This window comes from Salvia splendens, chromosome 17 (assembly GCF_004379255.2).
Source record: "Salvia splendens isolate huo1 chromosome 17, SspV2, whole genome shotgun sequence".
NCBI lineage: Eukaryota > Viridiplantae > Streptophyta > Magnoliopsida > Lamiales > Lamiaceae > Salvia > Salvia splendens.
This window is the reverse complement of record NC_056048.1, coordinates 3,778,686-3,802,075: the sequence shown is the minus strand read 5'-3', so window position 1 is coordinate 3,802,075 and position 23,390 is coordinate 3,778,686. Positions and strand designations below refer to the sequence as shown.

Sequence of the window (23,390 nt, the reverse complement as noted above, 5' to 3'; positions counted from 1 at the left end):
TTTTTAATTATGTATTTTTTTTTAATTAATGTACTTTTTAAATTTTAATAATATTATTGAATTTTCTCGTATATGTATCGTAAATTAAATTGCGTATTTTGTGTGATTGTTAATTATTTATTTTATATAATTTTGAGTGATGTGACTATTGATGTGGCTGGGCTATTTATGATGTTGCTAGGCTATGGCTGGGCTATTTATGATATGACAGGAGGATTTTTAGTGTTGATGATGTGGCAGGAGAAGTTTGTGGCTAGGCTATGGCTGGACTATTGCTGGGCTATTCCTATTGTGGATGGCCTAAATTCAATTAAGATTTCCAACAATGAAAATGAACAAATTCAAATGCAGCTTAACAGTATAAGTCCAACTTCCATAATGTCAGCTAAAATGTGAAGATTTTAAGTACCTCAATAATCTGGCAGTGATTGGTACATAGATGAGCATATTATACAAAGTGGTGTCCAAGTCATGCAATCAGATCACCCCAAATTGCCCAAAACGAGATAGATAAATTTGGTGAGGAATAGACAGACAGTGGGCATTTGGTTCCACTAAATATGCTTTTTTAAGTCACTAAACTATCATTTTCAACTCCAAAGTTTGTTTCCAGGTTTGATAACTTCCTATACCAAAGCAATTTATGTGGTGTTTAGACCCCCATTGACTAATGCAGCTGAGCCCTCAACCTCAACAATTGTTGCATTTCTCATAAATTGCAAGACAAGTGGGGTTGGCAAGTATTGCCAAAAAACTGGAGTTTGTACCAATAGGAGGAACCATATTGTCACTTGGAAAACTTCAGGGGATTCCATTATTGTCAACATGATGGATACAAGGTGTGAAATTATTGGAAACGGTATTGTTTTTACGATTGAGTCATATTTTGCTCCAGAATAATAAACAGATATGGAACTAGCGACTGAACCTGTACAGAACGTTGTCTTGATCTTTTCTCACTTGCGTGCAGCGTTGTAGAGCTCCAAGTAATCAAGAGCAGGCCGGTTCCAGGACCAATCTTGCTCCATAACACACTTGCACAATGCATAGAACCACTCCCTCTTGTCGTACCATGCAGATATTGCTCTGCAACATTAAATATTATGTGAGCGTTCTCGCTAGGAGCATCTCAAATGGTCCTCTAAAACCCAAACCCAAAATAGAGTAGGAAAAAATAGCTCCAACAGTATAGCAAAACCTATCCCATTTTGGGTTTTTGAACAAGATATACCCATTTAGGGTTTACACCAAAACAAACCCAAATCACTTTATCTAGGGCAGGTTATTCGGAACCGAACCGAACCGACAACACGGTTAACCGAGCATAAAAGTAACCGAGATTGAAGCACCGGAACCGAAACCGAATTGGCCTCGGTTCGGTTCCTAACCGAATAGGGTCAGTTCGGTTCCGGTTAACCAAACCGGAACCGAATTAAAAAAAAAAATTTATGCAGTTCATAGCCTATTTCTCACTGTGCCCCAACAGCACCCGCTGCTTCTCCTCCGTATCAAGCTCGTACAACACCGATTTCTTCTTCGGCACGTACCCCTGCTCCATCATCTCCTCCGACAGCTTCACCACCAAAGCATGGATCAGCTCGATTTGAGGATTCACCTCGTCCACAGACCTAATCGAGTACACCCTTTTCTTCGCTTCAATCCAGCAGCATCCTGGTACCTTCTGCAGCCCCTTCCCTTCCAACACCTTCACTCTCTTCACCTCGTCCCACATCTTCGCCTCCGCGTATATCTCAACAAGAAGCACGTAGTTCCCTGCATTCGTGGGCTCGAGCTCAAACAGCATCCTGCTCGCCCTCTCTGCAAGCTCCACGTTGCAATGAATCATGCACGATCCGAGGAGAGCGCCCCACACCATCGCCCCTGGCTCATCTCGCATATCGGGTATGATCCGAGGCGCTTCCTTTAGTCTATTAGCTCTGCCAATAAGATCCACAATGCAAGCGTAATGCTCCACGCTAGGGCGAATCCCGTGCTCTCTCCTCATCAAATCAAACAACGATTTTCCCTCATCAACGAGTCCAGAATGGCTGCAAGCTCCCAACACACTGATTAACGTTACTGGAGTAATTCGGTTCCAATCGGTTAGAACCGATTGGAACCGAACCAATACCGAGTAGACACCTTAATTTTGGAACCAAACCGAACCGATAACCGAATTTGTCGGTTATCGGTTAACCGGGAAGTGTGATATTCGGTTCGGTCATCGGTTAACCGACTAACCGATGACCGAATTACCTGCCCTAACTTTATCAGATCTTGTGAGTATAAAAAGTAAGTGGATATAGAATCTATATCCTTTTTTAAGTTGAGTTTGGTGTAAATGGTTGGAGTAAAATCCCTATTTGATGTGACGGGTTTGAATTTAATGTAAATGGTCGGAGATGCTCGACAGAAAAATGGGTGGGCTAAGAATGTGCAGATGATAGGCCATAGAATCCTATCTGAACTGCTAAGCAGAGAGATTTGGACAAAGTTTGAGGTGTGGAAAGATATTCAAATGGACATAGAAGGCAAGACACAAGCAAAATCTCCAAAGTTTATAGCTATTATACCTATTCAGAGCATAATCAACACCTCCTGCATCTGCTCCATCGAAATTAAATCCATTTGGTTGAAGGCCTTGTTCTTGTGCCCTATCTACATCATGATCAACATCATAAACAGTATCATAGAGTCCTGCAGGGATAAAAGTCAGAGTTGAGGCTCTCAAACAAGCAAAAAACTCGGTTAAGGCTAAACCAGTTGTGAATACATTGAGATGTTATGGACTTATTAATTATGAGATATGGACTTATGGACTTATTAATTCAATCTGCTGCAAGTATGCACAGCTCTATTTTCCACGAAAGAATGGAAGTTATGGACTTATTAAATGTGAGATATTTTTATCTTTAACCTTTTAATTGGACAGTATAATAAGTAGGCAGGCGATGGACATGAAAACTGCGTGTAAGGGGCAGTGAAAGCAGGTTATTGAGAATTTTTTGGTTGAGGAAGACATTTAACTGACATACACATTAAAATTGCCAAATAACCCCTAAATTACTTAATAACTGATGTTTTTTCTTGGGATGAACATAGGCGAGAGGAGTTCGATATTTGACTTCAGCATGTGGGGGTCTAACACATCACGAAAAGAAACACTACACAAAAAGTATATCAGCAAAACATTGAAAGTGAAATTCCACTTCATATGTTATGGTACAAGAAAGGACAATCAGATTCCACTTTATCACCTCCAGTTTTGCGAACAACAGGGACTGAGCCGTATCTCATGGCTGTGAGTTGAGTTAGTCCACAAGGTTCAAAAATAGAAGGGACAAGAATAAAATCAGCACCAGCATATATCTGCATAATAAGTAAGAATCAAAAGTTAAGGTGGAACATAGGTGAAAGAGCTGAATTCCATGAGAAAGTACCAAGTGTGAGAGAGGCTCATCATATGTCAGACATAAGCGTGCACGATCAGTATGTGAAGAATGCAGTTGACTTGCCAAATTAACAAAATCATTCTGAATCCTAGGATCAGGAGCTGAACCCAGCAGGACCACCTATAAAAAAATGCTCATCAGGATATAGAAAATTGTCAAACAAAGATTGTCTTAAAGTTGATCATAATTCTTCAAATGAACCATTCATTCACAGATGCAGGTGCGCACTACACAGGTACTGATTAAAGGTAAAATAGCAGTTGGTCGATTATGACTGTCATGTCCCTCATCAAACTAATGTTAAAGCGTTAGGAAACGTGGAACGTATATTAGTTATTCTAAGTAACAGTTGCAGGATTAAATATAGAGAGAGGTAAGACAAACTTGTCCATTGCGTTCCAGGGTCCGCCAGATTGCATGTTTGATGAGGTGGATCCCTTTCTGGTGAGTCAGTCGAGTAATGATTCCAACCATGGGCAGATCAGCCTTTTTCAGCCCAAGTCTTTCCTGCAAAGCTTCTTTGGCAGCTTGTTTGCCTTCAACAACATTTTCTGAAGTATAAGATACCTGTAAAGGCATGCATGGCATTTGCATCAGAAAAAGAAAACATCTGCTTAATATGAAACTGCACTTAGATGTAGACTTCTATATTTGATTAATGACACCAATCTGTATACCAACAGACATTAGCAAAAACATGTGTCCTTCAGGCACTCCACTTGTACAACAAGGGTCATCATAGAACTAATAGTGTAAGTAGTTTATAAATTTATACTTCTTGATTGTTAACATATTTACTCACCTAACTCAATTACATCCCATTGCTATTCAGGCATACCATCTAAAAATAGTAATTCTATCTAAACACAACACCAACCAGATTTCAGGCCTCAAATTCAACTTCCATTTAGATGACATACTTTCTAAGAAGATAAACAATACACAGATATTCTACTGAAATCTCTATATTTAAGCTATGGCGTGTGCACCTCTTATCCCACAATGGTGATGGTTGGCTCCCCCCCCCCCCCCCGGCAGTCTTTGCTCTCTTTTGTATGGTTTTTGGAACAGACAAAGTAGATAAATAGCCTTGCAGAAAGGATCAAAGGATAGCACTTTATATACATAAACTTTATAAAACACAGAAAAGGAAGCATAACAGTGCTTATACATCTACATGATAGCACTTTATAACCTTTTCTCACTGTATCCATGATATAGTAAATATGTATTGGACTTCAGTTGTATTCCATAATGTGATTGTGCATTAAACATTGCAGCAATCTACGACTGGAACTAGAGGATTCTTATAGACAATAAAACAGGTGTCATAAACCAGAAGAACTTATCAAACCACCTACATGAAACTCCATCACCCCCCACCCCCTAGTACACCCCAATTCCCTTATCCGTAGTCCAGGCTTTTGCTTCTCAATAGAAAAGTCCATGTTAACAGTCAGTCCATTTTTCATATTAATCTTGAAAAGATGATAACAGTTGAAGCAAGGCAGCTATGTCTTTCGAATTCAGGCATCCAAACATACCCAACTTGCAAAGAGGTAAACAAGCAACTTTCATCCTTCTAAAGGTAAGTATGGATGGAAGTAATTTACTTACAGGAAGGAACTTATCATTATATGGATCCCATATGTCTGGGTCAATTCCATTTAGGATACCATGAAACTTGTAGAGATAAGGAGCAATTACAGGATTCCCAGAAACTTCCCGGGAATAAGTTGGTGATACCTGCAGGAAAATGCAAAAGGCACATACAAGATTAAAAAAGCCCCAACAATCTGCTTTACTTGCTAAGATTATAGTCCTTAAACAAAACTTATTAAGCCTCGTGTGGAAGTGTTTCTTCACTGAAGGACCCTCAGAAACTTACAGTTGTAGCCTTGTCTGCGAAGGCCATGGCTTTCCCAATCAATTCAGCTCCAAATTCAAGGTTGTGTATGGTAAAAACAATGCGAGCTTTACTGAGGCCATAATGCATGTACTGTTCTTTGAACAACCATGCAACTGGGGCACTAGACCAATCGTGACAATGAATTATATCCTGGTATCAACAGCAAAACCTTTTTATCAGTTTGCAAGAGAAACAATATCAACTGCAACCACAATAGATACAGAAATCAAAGTTCGACAAAATAATTTCTGCATTGTCATTTAACTTCATTAGTTCTTTTCAACAAGACAGAAAAGCACTGGTGCAATGAATTAAACAAAAATTGAGAAGAGTTTGATTACAGAGTTCAAGAAATTAAAACAAAGAGCAGAGATGAAAAAGATCAAGACAAAATTATGCCACGATTTGCACATCCATTGCATATAATATGCAGCTAGCTAACTGTAAGAGGTTCTAGATACATATGGCTAAATTAAAAATTGCAGATAACAAAAGAAAAGCATCAAGGGAGAAATCAAAGCCTCAGAAAAGAAGTTATCGTCAATAAAACAATCCATAAGCTCTATTAGTATAGGTTGCAGTATATCTCATCATAGTCATAAATATTAGATTTCTTGGTTCCCAAAGTGACAGTATTCGATAAATTAGACTGCTGGAATTGATAGTTTGAGCAGTAAGCTTACTGGATGGGATCCACTTTGCAGAAGAAACTCTAGAGCTGCATTGCAAAAGAATCCAAATCTATCCCCATCATTACCACGTCCATAGATGCAGCCAACCCAAAATAATCTGGAGGTGTAGCACACATTAGATTAACTTGTCAGAACTGAAGACATTGATTTCTGGGGAGAAGGTGCAACAAGAAATTGACAATCATACGCCAAAATAAAGTTACACAATAATACCAAGTTCTTTAAGGCACACTAGAAACTGAAATATAATTACACATAGGCTCCTAAATGGATACATGTAAACTGCGTACATAAGTCATACAGGTTAGGAGATGTACTTGTTTCTACCAGATTGAAATATAAGTTCAAGCATTATACATCACATAATACTTAAATCTATTATGTTATTCTTCCTTTGAGGCACCTATATGAAGGCAGAGAAGATCAATAAAAAACAAAAACCTCAAATTAATTTAAATTCCAGAAGCACCGGAGAAGATTCAAGTATAGACTCTCAAGTTTACTGAAGCATCTTCTTTGAGTTGCAAGAAATAGAAAATAGTATCTGTTAGGGCACATAAAATTATAAAGAGATGCACATTGCTTATGAAACAAATAGATATGCACTATAACCTAATAACCCGGGGATGCGGATAATAATTGTTCATATAAGTAATAGCAAGCAATTCAGACAGAGACTTAAGACCGTTAACATAACGAATTAGTTGATTTATAAGTAACCTATCTGTTAAAAAAGAACTCAATATGAGAGTATATACAGTATAATGAAAGAGAACTGCAATACCATTAACCTTCACTAGTCAAAATCTTTATCTCAGTTAGATGAAAGGTCAAAAATTAAAAAGACATCTATAATTTCACAGCCAAATAAAAGTTTTCAGCAGGTCGAAAACATCCACTGGTGGTTCTATGCCAAATGTAGAAAGGGAGCACTAGAAATTACCCATTCTGAGGTTCCAAAAAAATAACAGAAATGCCTTCTACCTTCCCGAACCAAACTTTAATTTCAGTGCCACCCCAAGAATAGCTTTTATGGAACTGCAAATCCTTCACCTATTGAATTACATGCAGGTTTCATCAATACAAAATTCGAAATTTGTTTAACAGATAAAATAAGTAAAACCAATTTCGCAGAACCACAGAACCGTATGAAGCTCATAGATACCCAATTTTTAGAGCTTCGATTCTGTGCTTTCTGCCTTTCTAATTATCACAATTCTCACTAACGTAAATAAAGTTTGGAATATGCAACGAGGGAATAATTCTTACAATGGTCCGTGCATACATAATTTATAAGAATACTCAATTCCATAGAAATTACATCAAAGCAAATTCAAGTGAAGCAGCTCAAACTATACTTCAAATACATATGAGAAATGCCAGGAGATTTTGTCCAAACTAGTACTACATAAATGCAAGAAAAAAGAAACGTATTGAAACTTACATGGCTGAGATTCAGACAATCATACTTTGGGAGAATGATTTCCACATTGTGGTTCATATCCTGGACCGCTCGTGAAAGACTTGTTACAACATCACCAAGACCCCCTACCTGTATGAGTAGAATAAGCAAACACGAGAAAACTCAAAGACCATAGCATACAATGACTAAATTACATAGCCCAAGCTGTTATCTTTGTTCAATGGGTAAGGGAAATAACATCCCTCACTTCCAGAAAAATGGCAATCGCAAATCAAAAAAGCAGTTGGTGGTAACAGGGAGATCCCTGTATCAGGCCTCAGTTCGCTAGTCTCTCTAAATAATAACATTACCAAACAACATACATCATGGTCCAAATTTTCCAGTAACAAGGATAAGAACTAATATTGTTACATCATACTAAGTGGGAAAAAGATATCTTCTGACATTAAATCATCAAATCTGCAACTTGATAAGCACTAATTTTGAGTTTGAGAAAATATCTTCTGGCAAAACAAGTACATAGTAAAAGCACTTATTCAATAATTCTTTTATTCCAAAGAGTTCCGAAGCTTCTTCTTAGTTATTAAGAATGACAATTTAATGGACTTCTAGACCAATATGATCGAAATCAACAGGTACAAGTTCCACAAGACAAATATGTCAATTGTAAACAACAGATGGCAAAGAAGAAAATGTCACAAACAGACAGTATAAAATCATTTCTATAGTTCAAGAGCGTGCTTTCAATGCCAATGACAGGAGGTTGATCTGTTAAAACCAATTACCTTCGCAATCGGTGCCATTTCAACAGATATATGTACAATGTGCATTGGGGGCTCTTTCACAACTCCTCCAAGTACAGGTATGTGATAGTCCATACCATTCTTGTTGTCAAAAATCCCACCATCTTCTCTTTCGGAGAAAACAAAGTCTATCATATATGCATCCAACGGAACCTTGACTGTCAAAGATGGAAAGAGAGGGCAGGGAGAAAATGAGATATCTTCAAACATAACTGACATAGGACTTCCAATACAGCATTTCCCTGGATTTACTGTTGTGACCCTGAACATAATGCCATACAATGCCCTTCAAAGTTCAAAGTAGGACTAGAATTTTAATTTTATAATGCATGTGCCAGTGAGGCTAAGAGTTCCTACATAGACCCAATACACTTATGAACAGTGTTAGGTTAGTATTTGTTTTGAATTCAATATTCCAAAAGTCAACAGTACTAATGAAAGATGTCATCATCAGGTAAACACAGATGCAAATAATTGAAAACCCCACTATAATGCTCAATCTCACCAGATGATTTAAGATGTGAACTATTTTCAGCAGGAATAATTTTTTGAGGTGGCAACGGGCCCATGCGATGCGTCCAGCGATTGAATGAACATCTGAGCCAGACTTCAGATTTTCCATTCAGAACTGTGTTGGCGGGATTATAAAACAAATTCACCGTGCTTCCAGCACGGACATCAAGGGGGTCGGTGTAGACTATATGCTTCTGAGACAACAAATATGTTCTCAGAGTTTTTTCCTTTGTTTCTGCTTTCAGACGTGCAGTTTTTTCAGCCTGTACATGGAAGATAACATAAAAGAAAAAAAATTCTTGAGATCAGTGAGAAGCAGAAAATTACTATACTTTGGAGACCAAAAGAGCAATTTTCTACCAGAGGAAACTAGAAAACACAAAGCATAACAAGATAATAACAATGGCGATTCCTTATAAAGCTTCCCAAAACAACCTTAGCTCGTATTGCTTTTTCTCTGGATTGCCTTTCAGTCTGAAGTCTTCGGAAAAGTATCTGCTCTTCCTCAGCCCAATATAGTTCCTCGGCAATGGATTTAGGGACAATAGCATGAAAATCTTGCATGTTATTGTTGTCGTAAATAACTGCTTGCTGAGGTGGACCATCAGCAAGAACCCAGTCCAAGACAAGGGCTCTATCAGGTACAACAACTGCAGACAGCATATGGTTGATGGGAAAAATTTATAGGCAAACTAAAAGAGAAAGTGCAGACTGTGAAGTACAACATTTTTTAAAGAAGGTGTTGAAGCAAACGTTTCCAAAATTTATAGTAAATCGGAATAAGCCTGCTGAAATGTATAGATACTTTGACACAAATGCCTACCATGAGTCTTCTTCCTACTAACTTTGATGTTTATATAAGAATGTAAAGTTACCAGAAATTGCATAATAGTTTTCCAACAGGAGAAGAGAAAATACTAATGCCAGATGACATGAATGATCTCCTTGTTACCAGAACTTATATATCTAGCTACAAGATGTAAACAAACCAGAAAGTGATAGGAATTGGCTGGGTTTATTTTTGAAGATGCAGTTTCACCACATCAATAGGAAGTATATCTAAGGATAATGCAAGCACACCCCCAGAACGGTCGTGAGAACTCCTCCCAAGACCACTTCATTCACAAGTCATAATGTTTATCCAAACAGAAGATCATGGTATTTCGCAGATGGAAAAAACTATAAGATAATGCAGAGGAGTATAATAGAAATGCAATTCATCAGTTTTTCAGGACAAGAACCTAGATGTTGTACATTAGAATGTTATTTGAATTTCATCCCAGGCTGTCCACATAGCTAGCCTTCATCCAACATCGTAATGTCAATGTCAATTCATTGCATTGGGACTTGCCAAACCGAGCCAATAACCATATTTACTTGAAAACAAGGGTTCCATTTTGATGATACCAGGAACCAAAGTGAACTGAAATGCCAAAATCTACGTAGGGTAGTCACTAGAACCAGGACATCATCCCCTAATTCAACCAACCCCCAGCCATGGATAATAATGAACATATTTTTCAATCTTGATCCTATGCAAAAGAACTTTTGAGATCACAACATATTATGCTGATTCACTATATATACAATCCAAGCACATTACAAGACAAATATTTAGAAGTAATTAACAGCATACCATCAGCAAACCACCAGTCCCCATCTTTCCCGGATTTGATGAGCTTTGAAACAATGGACAGCCCATCTTTCCAATTATTATACCCTCCATGAATCCATAGGTCTTTACCATGAGAAAGTGGACCTGAGCTCCTGTTGTAATATAACCTGACCATACCACTGCCTTCCACATCCCAAGGCTTAGGCTCTATGTACCAGACATCATCAACTGATATGAGAGCCTTCTTCATCACCACTTGCATCATCCCTCTTGTCTTAGCAACTTCCTCTTTGGCTTGTGCTCGATCAGCTTCAATTGCTGCTTTTTCTGCTTCTATATATCTTTGTTCTTCTTCTTGTCTTTCCCTTTCAGCTTTTTGTCTCAATAAATCCTCCTGTTCGTGCATTTTCTCTTCGAGCAAAAAATTTTCAAAGTCGAACACATCCATACCACCCTCCACAGCTATGCAGAAATCTTGTTCGTCATTGTTTTCATAGACATCTTGCCCATTATAGAACACAAAATCAATTTTGTATGCTTCCTTGGGAACATACAACTGGCAAGACCACCAATCACCTTTGAGATGGCTTTTGCTCAAATTCATCCCAAATGATTTCCATTTCCAGTCATTAAAGGCCCCCATGATCATAACATCTGGTTCATTTTTCAAAGTGGAGAAACTCCTATTGAAAAATATGTCTATATGTTGATCAGGTTTTACCAGTTCTGGGTAATAAAACAATTTGTTTCCTTTTCTGAAATTAGCATCAGCAAGCTTGTTTATTGTCTCTTTACGTAGACTCTCCTCACTTTCCAACTTTAGCTTTAGAAATTCATCTTCCTTTCTCTTAAGCTCACTGAGAGAAGTATACCTGTCATCAACACCTCCAGTTGCTGCCAATTTTTCCTGCAAATCACTAATCTTGATGTTGTTAGTCAATCAGGGTTCTTTATCCTTTATAATACCTAGCGGCATACTAACATTCTGTAATCTACCTGCAATGCTACTGACCTCACTGTTGGATATTCCTTCATCTTTGGATTCAACAACATGCTTATTAACATCAGGACTTTGGACACTCTCTTTGAATTGACTTACTTTGCTGACAGAAGATGCTTCAAGCACTGATGGAACCTCTAGACCAACAACATCATGTTCATCATTACTTTCACCATCACCGTCCTCGTCTACTTCTGGTACTAGACTAATGTTGGTTGTCTCTTCCTCGACAGACCTAATTTTCACATCTGGAGTGTCAGCACTCAAGCTCCCAATCTCCTTTTGTGAAGAAGTACCCGGACCTTCCTTTTCTTCACTGTTCTTTCGATCCTTTTTCTGTGTACTCGTAGGGACCTGTGTTCTGGGCCCAAAACCCCTTGGTGTAGAATCCTTAGAGCTTGGCGTGGAACTTTTCCTTGGCCGCCTTCTTGAAAAGTCTGCATGAGTACAGATATTGTAAATCTGGTTACATTACATAGAAATATAATGTGTTGCATATTATTTAAACAACCAACCCGCACTCGCATTAATCCGATATGTGACCTTGGCTGCCATATGACCAGTTCTCCGCCCAAAAGACTGCGTAATGAAAAGCTTTAACATATACGTAAAGCTTTCATATCCAAGCAACGTTACTTACAATTACATCCAAATATCCAACATATAGTTACCCATATACGTATAATATGAAAATGGTCAAAACACCACATTCGAACCAAATCACGAGATGCTTCGGAGCATGTCCATGCCAGAGGATAAGGTGACAAATGTAATGCATATCACCACTACTAGAAACAAAAACACAACAAAAATTTTTAAAAAAAAAAAACAGGAAACAGCACAGGAAAAGTAAAATGCATATATACACACAGAAAAATCAACAGTGACCAATTTACAAACAGCACTCGCGCAGGTTCCTGAAGAATTGATTAATCGAGCGTTGCAATCGGTAACGAGCATACAGTCAGTGAGGAATTAAGTTCAACGCAATAGCAAGGAAACAATTACTTGTGTGGTTCCATTAGGCAAAATTCCGAGGAAGGGCTTGATCCTGAAATGTGCACTCTGTGATGACGCAATTCCGCAGCTGAGAGACCTCTGCAGTGGCAATGGAACCTCCATATTCGAAGTGAATCAATGTGCTCTGCTACACAATAGTCGAGCTTACTGATTAAACATATACACCATTGGCCTTGGATCTCTCTCCTTCTGCTTCGTTTTAGGTTTCTGTGTGAAATAATTAAAAAATGAAGATTTTTGGCAGGAAATTGGCAGTGTTTAGTGATAACATGTGTGTGATTTTTGGCAGGAAATTGGCTCGCGGTGTCACATTTTGCCACGTGGAATTAAAAAATTGGAGAATTATTAAGAGAGGTGTGGCTGTGAATATTTAGGGCTCGTTTGGTTGTCACGTTAGAAATACTAAGATAGTTATCACTAGATAGTATTTTCGGGCCGAAAGTAAGATAGTGATAAAGATAGTGTTTTTATGATGTTGTTTGGTTGATATGTTAGTCTTCAAAACTATAAATGGTTAGAAAGTAAAATGACCAAAATATCCTTATTACAAATATTATGTTCATTTTGTGTTGGAATATTATAAATATACTTTGTGACTAAATTAGCTTAATTAATAATATTTTATTAATTAAATTAGGTCAATTATCACTATAATTAAAAAAACTACTACTGTATTAGATACCTAATCAAATATTGTCGCCGAAGAAGATTTGTAATGAGGAATTAGATCTAATTCTAATATTAATTTCCCAAGAACCTGACGACAAATTTTGAAAGAAAGTTTGGCCACAAAATTCACATTTCCCAAATTTCATTGGTATCAAATTGAACCAAGCCTGCAAAATCAAGCAGAACAGAAGAGCATAAGTCCAACATCTAGCAAGCCAAAATAGAAAAAAAAATGAAAATCGAACAGTAGAATGATGCAATTGTGATGGAGTTTGGCAGTCGTGGAGTCACCACCGCGGATAGAAACCACAACCATGGCAGGTGAGGGGATGGCACACGAAGCAAGGTAGGCTCAAATCTTCTATTGAAATCATTACAACCTCAAAAATATCAACACAATCCAAAGAATCGATGAAGGAATTCATTCGGTCTCTTCATTGCCTCACCACATCCAGCCCGATGGCCATAGATTGGCAACACCAATGGTGCAACGGTGGATGCCAGCGGCACGCTAACGACCGTCCGGACAACCATGGAGTCATGTGCACGCTTACCGCCGGGGGGAGGTGAAGGTTTGAGGAAGGGGGTTGCAACGGTAGAGCTGGACGAATGTAGAGAAAAATGATAGGTGAGAGGAGAGAGGACAGAGGTGAGAGGAAGAGGAGAGAGGAGGGCATATGTGGGTATCAAGACGTAACAGTGCACAATCGCACCAAATTCTTGAGGTAGGAATATCACACTTTAATGGATAGTTTTTCGGGCCTGGACGGGCTTTCGTCACTTTCTTGGGCCTTGTGATAGCACAAACATGGCAACCAAACAATGAGAAAAGGGTGGTTAAAGCCACTTATCTATGCCTAACATGCCAACCAAACGGGCCCTTATATGTTAGCCTATTATTATGAATTTGTCACATGGAGTAAGTCGAGTTCTGAAGTACAGTAAGCGATACATAAATATATTTATCACAAGTTCTATCATTTAATTATATTCATTTATTTTGTAAAAAATTAAATGAATGTACAAATACTAAGACTCCCATTCCCACAACAATAAAAGTAATGAAGCTATGTCGTATTTTCAGTTTAAAGCGAACCAAAAAATAGGTTGGTGGGCAAAAATCGAAACATAATTTAGCATATTGATTTACTCAATGTTGACTATAAAATTATATACATTTTTTTTCAATTTGAATATGTCCTACCATCGATCATGTGATGAAATAAACCTTAATATGCGGTAGCAATCTCCTTTATTTTCTTAGTCTCATAAATGGAAAGGGAAGATATTCATCCTTTTCAGCTGAACTTTGGATATAGAAAGTGGAAGACCCGCAAACAGGGCTTTTAGCCGCGCCCGGATACAAGATAAGTAACAATTTCAATTATTTTGGTTATCGTGGAAAAAAAAACTACAAAAACCAACACCTTCTAAGTTAAAGCAATTTATAGCCAGTTCTATAATTTCATTGTTACTTGTATAGATTTTAGTAAGTAATCACCAATATATTGGTTTAACCAGTATAGAAGTATTAGAGCATCCACAACCGTGCTCTTGCCAGCGGCACGGTTGTGGGCCCGGGCCCACTTTTTCTGCCTGCTCTCTGGCAAGAGCACAACACCCACAGCTGTGCTCTTCCGTAAGGACGAGCACAATTAATTTAAAATTCAATTAAACAAAAATATTTCCATAATACTAAAATTCATTAAAAAACCTAAATAATATTACAAATGACAAATAAAATAAAAACGGCATAATTAAAATCCTAAAAATTAAAAATTACATAATTAAAATACTAAAAATTAAAAAAACCACTACTCGTTGCCGAATTTCGCCCACGTGTGTTTGATTAGGTCTTCTTGTAGCTGAATGTGGGTTCGGGTATCGCGCATTGTGTGCCTTGTCTCGATCTTCTGGCCAACCGTCGTATGCTCACCTCGGCGTGGGGGAGACCTCGCTGTTGAGCTTCCGGCTTCATCCTCGTCGTAGAAGCTAGCCACCCTTGGCCCTTCGTCGGCTATAATCATGTTGTGGGTACCCGAAGGAATTCATCCCCGAAAGCTGAACGAACGCCCTCGCAAAAATTCTTTAGACAAAGGATTTCAGTGGACTCACCGATATGCAAATACTCGTCGAAGATGTCGGTCGTTTGCCCAGTAGCGAGTTGTCGGATGGCACACGTACACTTCTGCAACGGCGTGATACTTTGCCGGTCGGCTGCATCTGGACCTGTTTGGAAGAATTCACACGTGCGGACAATGTGTTGACAATTCTCATAAACAAGCGCTTTGACATGCGAAAACGGCGCCTGAAGTAATCTGCCAGAAACCGCGGCTGGTCGGCAAAGTAGTCGGCAACGAGCCTTTCGTGGGCTCCCTTCCGGTCACGATGGATGTAGCGGCGAGTTGATCTAGTTCGTTGAGGAGGAGGAGCGGGGTATTCGCCGCGACATATGCTTCGTAAGCGGCACGATGTTGTTCGTAGTATTCTTGTTCTTCGCGCTCCGCTTCCGCCATAAGATGGGTGAAATCCATTTGAGGTTTTGAGTGAGGGATGAATGTGTTGATAGTTTGTATGAGAATTATGAATGAGAGATGATTTGATGTGATAAATTGATGATGAATGTGTGTATTTATAGATGATTTTGGGAAGAAAAAAAATTCAGAAAAACAGGCAAAAAAACTACCATATTTTTGGGATTTGAAAAATATATATTTTTTTATCATTATTTAAAATTAAATAACGAATTTTAAATAAAAAATATTCAAATGCAATGGCTATGTCGTTGCTCAATCGCGTGCCGCCACGTCGCCTGCTAGCTGGCACGGCGCGAGCGCAGCGGCGGCGAGCCTCGTCCTTGCCGTTGGCACGGACGGACGCGGGGCTGGCGTCCACCGTTGTGCATGCTCTTAGACTCATTGTGATACAATCTAGTGTTATACTGCACCTCATGTCATTAAGCATACGATACAGTAAGCGACAACAGAATCGGCCTTGCAATCGTTCAAGATAGATTATCCACATCAATCAAGTCGTTAGTATTATTGACTTTTTTCTACATGGAACTGACTCATTGGTGGATTTAGAGGGCGGGAGGGGTTGGCCACCGTCTCCGACCGTCGGAGGCTAAAAATCCCATGGAGTCTAGCCGGAAAAAAACATATCTGCCTCCTCCGTGTGTAGAAATATATTTGTTTTTAATATATATATATATCATTATAATCTTGTTGTCCAATGGTTTAACTTTTAGTCTTTCAACTAGAGGTTTATGGTTCAACCATCAACAAAAACATGGAGTATTTTTTCTTTTTCTTTGTACATTCTTTAGTTTACCAATTCATATTTCTTTCTTATTATCAATATAAACTCAAATATTTAATATTTAGTATATTACATTTGTATTTTAATTAATTTAATTTTATTAATATTGAAATGAGGAGTGATACTTGAGTATGTATTTTTTTAACTCAGCTAATTATAACAGGAAAATCAATTAAATCATATGTATAAATTTTGGATGAATGTGTAAAATTTGTGTCGTGTGTGTATTTTGTGTGTAATGTGTGTAGTATGTGTATTTTGTGTAAAATTTGTGCCGTGTGTGTATTTTGTGTGTAATGTGTGTAGTATGTGTATTTTGTGTATAGTGTGTGTAGCGTGTGTATTGTGTAGTGTGTGTATAGTGTGAAATGTGCGAAATTTGTGTAGTGTGTGAATTGTGTGAAATGTGTGTAGTGCGGAGAACGTGTGAAATTTGTGTAGTGTGTGAAATGTGTGTAGCGTGTGAAATTTGTATAGTGTGTGTAGTGTGTGAAATTTGTGTAGTGTGTGAAATGTGTGTAGTACGGGAAATGTGTGAAACTTGTGTAGTGTGTGAAACGTGTGTAGTGCGGGAAATGTGTGAAATTTGTGTAGTGTGTCAGGTGTGTGTAGGTGTGTGTAGTGTGTTAGGTGTGTGTAGTGTGTGACGCTTGTGTAGTGTGTGGAGTGCATGTAGTGGTGTAGTGTGTGAAACATGTGAAGTGCGTGTGTGTGTGAAATGTGACTAATGTGTGAAGTGTGTGTAGTGTATGTGAAATATGTGTAGTGGATAGTGAAATTATCTAAATTTATGACTATTTGTAATTCCAATTTTCTACTTTTGATATGGAATTCAAATTATGGAGTTGAAAATTTTGGAATTATAATTCAATTCCAATTCTATACATTTTTGTGATACCAAGCAACCCTTATACTAATGGCTACACAATTAGACAAATCAATATGTTGGTCACCAATTTAGTAAATGGTGTTATGAAAAATGATAAAAACTTGAAATCAATTTTGCAATAAACTAAAAATTTAGAACATAACATACTATGATTAATCATGGGAATATTATATACTCTCTCTATCCTATTAAAAATGAAATATTTTTCTTTCTGATTGTCCCATTAAAAATGAAATGTTTCTAAAATGTAAACAACACTATCTCTACTTTTTCCTTTTCTCTTACTTTATGTTATCTCTTACTTTATGTCCTTTTCATTAACTTGCAAAACAATATTGCAAAAAATCTTGTGCCGGAAACCAAATATTTCATATTTATTGTGACAGAGGAAGTATTACTGAACAATAATACTCCTATGATTAATCATAGGAGTATTGTATATTAGTGAACTATATTTATAATTGTGATTTTGCCGTACTTTTCTTTTAGATCGGTCATAAAAAGAAGTCAACTTTCTATTCATGTTGAAAATAAATCATCATTTATTACATTCAATTATATCTTCTTAGGGGTGCATTAAGGTCCTAATGCCCTATAAGTCTTAAACATAGCACTAATTTAATCCTTTGGATGTAGGAATCTGACGGTCCTGATTTAATGAAAATCGGTACATTATATTAGTTTTTTCGTACATTAAGGGCAATCTCAGAAGGCGTGCCATTTGTGAAAACTACTAATGCTAAAATATCGGCGTTTAATTTCAAAGACGATTCATTTCCTCTTCCAACCTCTCTCTCACCACCAATTCTAGTTTTCTTTCTCCCTCATCAGTCGATTTTCCTCCCAAAACCCTAACCTCCACCGCGCGTCTCCCATCCACGCCTTTCTGACGGTGAAGCCGACGAAGAAGAAGTCGCTTTGCTACCACTACCAAGTTCCTCTCAGTTGACGACGAGGTATGGACCAAAACGAAACCCTTTCGACATTTTCAATTTGATTCTTGACCTGGCAACCGATATTCAACTATTTTCGTACATTATTTCATACCACCTAGTTTAATCTTATTTTTTCTAGGGTTTTTGGGTGAATCGCAGTGGGATTCCGAAAAGATGTTGCTTTTAATCAATTTTGCTGTAAAATTCCCTTTTAAATTTCGTACATTTGTTGGCGTTTTTGTTCTTTTCTCGTTACGAGTTCGATTATAGGATGAAGGTTTTTTGTTTTCTGTTGTTGTAGATTGTTGTTACTGTACACTTTTTGGGAAGCTTCTAATGCTCTTCCCCCCCCCCCCCTCTTTTTTCTATAAACTACAATGATACAGTGACTAATCGGAGAATTAGAATTTCAAGGAGAAAATATTGAACAAACGAGGCAGGTCGAAGAGTCAGTGTACTAAAACGACAAGTAATATTTGTTCTTTTGGTTACATTACATTATTCATCACCTGTTTTACATCAGTGTAGAGTAAATTTTACATTTCATAATAACTAGGTGTACATGATTTTAGAACAGCCTTATGTGTAGCATCACATTATGGACATTATACAGAACAATTTTTTACATTACAACTTGTACATTATATATTACAGTACGTACATTATACATTACATACTGTATTTTTTATATTACAATCTGTACATTATACATTACAGTATGTACTTTATACATTACAAACTGAATAGGTGTATATAATGTTAGAACACCCTTCTGGGTAGCATCATGTTATGTACATTACACATCACATTAATTACATTGTACATTACACATTACAATATGTACATTACACATTGCATCAAACCGTGTACATTAAGGGAAAACATTATGCTGTTGTACAGCTTTTAAAGTTAGTAATACACTATTTAATCTCTGAAGTACATGGTCAAACCTTTATGTGGTTGTACATTATTTTGACATTATTAATCACATTGTGTACATTATATAGGGTACACTATACATTATAAATGAATGCTTGTACATTACTTAAAAACTTTCTTCTTTGGCACATCATTTCATTTCAGTAGTACATGCTCCGGATGCAACTTCAGAGGCTGAGATTGAGGCTCAGGTTGAACTTTGCATCGTTGGCTAATACATTATTTAATAGCTGATGTACATTATGAAATATGTTTTTTTACATTAGTTATCTTGATTTTTGATGAAAATGTGTTCGAATAGGGTCGAAGCGCCAAAGAAATCTTGCGGGTGAGGATGAGTGATGCAAATCAAATATTCAATATTTATATCCTCTAACTTTGAGTGGTTTTCTATATAGTTTAATAATAAGGAATTCTCTTTGAAGCTTTTCATCAAACACTTTGAGAGTAAAAGTGAATTTCTTCATTGTATTTACTTTGAGTCCAACAATAAGTCAGGTGGAACAATCTCGTAACACATTTGTTTATCAGGGCAAAGGAAGTGACAAACAATGCTCAAATGAACATGATGGAGAAGGGGATGGAAGAACTGAGATGTCAAAGAGATAGAGGAGTTGCATCGGAAACTTGAGGAGGGAAAGGAGAAGGACATCAGCAGCTGGATACTGCGTGAGGCGATCGAACTGCCTGTGCAAATATCAGCACAGTTGCTGCTCTGTAATCAGCTCAGAACATCACGACGCCCCGCAGTTTGCAAAATCAAAACCAGTCCCAAACTTCGCCGGCGAGCCGTCGGATCGGAGGCCAAGCTTGGCCGGCAACCTGCCGGAGTTCGCAAGCATCTCCAAAATTCAGCACAGCAGCAACGTGGAGGATAGAACTCTGCCGGAGACCCCCCGGAAGTGCACGCCGAATGCTCCGAACAGAACCATTTCTGCCATTTCACACAACAAAGTTACCACCCGCCCGGGTGAGTTTTGCACCATCAAATACACCAGGTCGGGTAAGCTTCGAAAGTCGTAAGGATTCCAGAATGAGTTGATTTTCTATCACCCGGCCGGGTGATTTATTAGTTTCAAATTCTACCGGCCCGGGTAGATGTTAATCGGCAGTTTCATATTTAAAAAAAAGACGGTTTGGATGGTTTTTGGGGGAGACGAGGAGAGAGATACATTTGGAGGCAGAGGATTCATTTTGGAGAAAATGAGTAGGAACGAATCTGGAGAGAATTCCATACAGCAAATTGGGAGATTAAGTTTGGATAGATTGGTGGTGTACGATTTTGGGAGAAAACAAATTGGTGAGAATTTTGAGTGTGAAGTGCTACGTGTTTTGTTGGTGAAGAAGTTGGAAAAAAAGAATTCTCCAAAGTCAAATCATCATCTTCAAGCTTCATGGTTTCAAGGATTATGGTTTCAAGGATTTTCATCTCCATTATCTTTGTTCTTAGTTTGATCATGTTAGGCTAAGAATATTGTATTACTCCAAACATGTTGTTAGACAAATTAATTTCATGAATTTATCTTATGTTCGTTTCTATCTCGTGTTCGTCTTTGCTACTTGTACGTTTAATGAAATTATCTCTCTAGGTGCATCTTTTGTCATAGTTTTACTTTCTTATTTTGATGCCTCTTTAGCTTGAAATAAGATGGACCAAAGTAGTATTGGATTATCAATTGGATTCGTTTAGATGACAAATTGATAATGGATGTTGAGCATATTTGAAACCGTTCTTTGAATCTCGCGCTTCCGTAGGATTTATAGAATTGTGGAACTTGGTTTTAAGAATATGTGTTTAGCTATTCTTTGACCATTTTTGTTTAGCGTGTTTAGTGCCTACACCTTAGTTTGCTTTTAATTGTCCCAAATGTTATGAGATAAAATCGAATATATAAGATAAATCCTCTTGTTGTCTACAATTGTTTGGAGTAATATAAGATAAATCCTCGTGTTGTCTACAATTGTTTGGAGTAACTTTCGTCTCTCTTGTGTTAATTAGAAATTTTAACTTTGTTTCTTTTGTTTTAAATATCTTTCTCCAATCAAAAACCTACATCTTTAATGTTTATTATTTTATGTGAAGTTAAACAAACTTACCTTCCCTGTGGATCTACACCTTAAATTACTACACACGAAGCTGTAATCTTGTAGTGAAGTGGTAATATTTGGGTTAATTAATTGAACTTGAGTGCAAAATTATATTGTTTTGATAGACCTAAAATTACACATCAACGAGCCTGAGGTTGAGGCCGAGGTTGCGGCGCCTAAAACTAGAAACAAGAAGGATAATAATCTGTATTTCAGGAGATCTTCGAATGAGTCTGTGAAGTATATAAAGAGATTTAATCCACGACAAAGAGAGGCAGTAAACGAATTGGGCTTTGGACCAATACTCCGCTACAACATACCCTACCTTCCCGATATGTTGGCCCACTGGATACTGTCGGTGTTCAACCCAAGCCGATGCAGGATTGAGTTTTCACTAGTACGTTGGATAATATTTTGTTTTTTGGGATTACATTAGTCTGTTTCATGGATTACATTAGTCTATGTTGATAATTTTTTTTGTTTGTGGGAAGGACTTGGATAATGTTTTGCGACACAATGTGGATGTTAGTACGTTGGATTTTACTTTTGTTTTAATTGAAATTATGATGCTTTGGTCATATCTTTGTTCTTGTTAGGATCATCGACTGCAACATTAGTTTGATATTGTCCGCTTTGGGTCAAGCCCGCACGGATTTGTTTTTGGGTCACTCCCAAAAGGCCTCAAACTAATTGAGGGTTGGACAAAAATTATATACACCTTCCACCTTCCCTCACTCATCCGATGTGGGATGTGTTTGTACCCCAACAAACCTCCCCTCAAACCGAGACCACATCGGGAACGCAGTCGACACAAACATGGGTCGTTCCAGTCCTGGCCCCTGGGTCATCATGGGCCCAGACTCTAACCCGAGTCTTTCAGGGCCCGACCCTAACCGGGGCTCATCCAGGCACGACCCAAAGCCACCTTGGCTCTGATACCACTTGTTAGGATCATCGACTGCAACATTAGTTTGATATTGTCCGCTTTGGGTCAAACCCGCACGGATTTGTTTTTGGGTCACTCCCAAAAGGCCTCAAACTAATTGTGGGTTGGACAAGAATTATATATACCTTCCAACTTCCCTCACTCATCCGATGTGGGATGGGTTTGTACCCCAACAATCTTGCTGCTGTTTAGTAATTTGGTCTTGATGTACGTTCATCTGGAACTAAACTAATGTACATTAATGTACTTAGTAATGTACAGTTATCATAAAAAATGTAATATTAAACTCGAAAAGCAACTATGAAAAAAGTATGTACGTCATTGTGGTTGTCAAAAGCAAGCATAATCGAATTTGTAATGTACTTGAATTATACACTAATAACTTCTGCATAAGCATTGCCTATGTATAGTAACCTCGTGTTGAAGTAGTAGCATAATGTACGCAATACAAGAAACAATGTATATGAAAACATAATGTAGCGTTTCATAGGCATAATGTAGCATTGTTTTAGTTCTGTCAAGGCCTGAAGGTAACACCATTTCCATAGGGTTCAGTAGTGAATGGGGTAGGGGTTTAGTGTACACACATTCACACGTTTTAAGAAAGGTACATTATTAAAATGATTATGTATAATATTTTTAAAATTGGGTGTGAAAGTAAAAAAATAATCGATAATGTACGTCTGTAAACTAACTAATGTACTTGAATTACACAATGAATAACTTCTGGAAAATAACTCCTTAACATTAGCAATGTAGATTTAAAGTCGCATAATGTACGTCTGGTTAAAAAAAGTTTTATGACTCGAAGACAAATCGAATCAGATAAAACGTGTGCAAAAGTCAATTGATGACAAAAGCCCAGTAAGATATCAACATTTCTCCTTGTCCTTGCCCTTTGACTTATCTTTTTCATTCTCCAACGCCTTCTCCTTCACACGACCGCAATTCCGAGAATCATGATGACCTAACTCGCATTTACCACATCATCTAACAGGGCGGTTGAACTTCTTTATAGCCTCCTCTCTCTTCAAAATGATACGCTTAGCTTTCGTACTACATGATCATTCGAATACAAACCACATACTACATACTACCAAATAGTAAGACCATCCACTTTTTTAACACCTTGTTTGTGCGTGTCAAAACCAACGGCGCGGGCATACACGTCGTAGA

At 37.7% G+C, this 23,390-nt stretch overlaps 1 protein-coding gene and 1 long non-coding RNA gene across 7 annotated transcripts; one reads left to right on the top strand and one right to left on the bottom strand.

The window, feature by feature from the left end:
• Positions 1-784: 784 nt before the first annotated feature.
• LOC121773876 (soluble starch synthase 3, chloroplastic/amyloplastic-like) lies at positions 785-13,811 on the bottom strand. 6 transcript variants are annotated; one of them, XM_042170795.1, is made up of 19 exons: positions 13,391-13,811; positions 13,110-13,263; positions 12,416-12,634; positions 11,923-11,986; positions 11,420-11,844; positions 10,429-11,314; positions 9,228-9,442; positions 8,785-9,055; positions 8,262-8,437; positions 7,498-7,605; positions 6,997-7,106; positions 6,045-6,150; positions 5,341-5,511; positions 5,070-5,198; positions 3,837-4,019; positions 3,441-3,572; positions 3,258-3,369; positions 2,574-2,697; positions 785-1,086 (listed from the first exon to the last, which is right to left on the bottom strand). In XM_042170795.1, the coding sequence occupies exons 3-19, from the start codon at positions 12,527-12,529 to the stop codon at positions 957-959; spliced, it is 3,456 nt and encodes a 1,151-aa protein (XP_042026729.1). In that variant the 5' UTR covers positions 12,530-12,634; positions 13,110-13,263; positions 13,391-13,811; the 3' UTR covers positions 785-956. The 6 variants fall into 6 exon arrangements, with proteins under 6 accessions (XP_042026729.1, XP_042026727.1, XP_042026730.1 ...); XM_042170793.1 differs by having other exon boundaries at positions 13,110-13,811; XM_042170796.1 differs by having other exon boundaries at positions 11,929-11,986; positions 13,110-13,811.
• Positions 13,812-18,035: 4,224 nt separating this feature from the next.
• On the top strand, positions 18,036-20,719 carry LOC121775074. Its single transcript, XR_006045094.1, has 3 exons — positions 18,036-18,262; positions 18,628-18,710; positions 19,712-20,719. It is a non-coding gene; the product is annotated as an uncharacterized LOC121775074 (long non-coding RNA).
• The last annotated feature ends 2,671 nt before the right edge of the window (positions 20,720-23,390 follow it).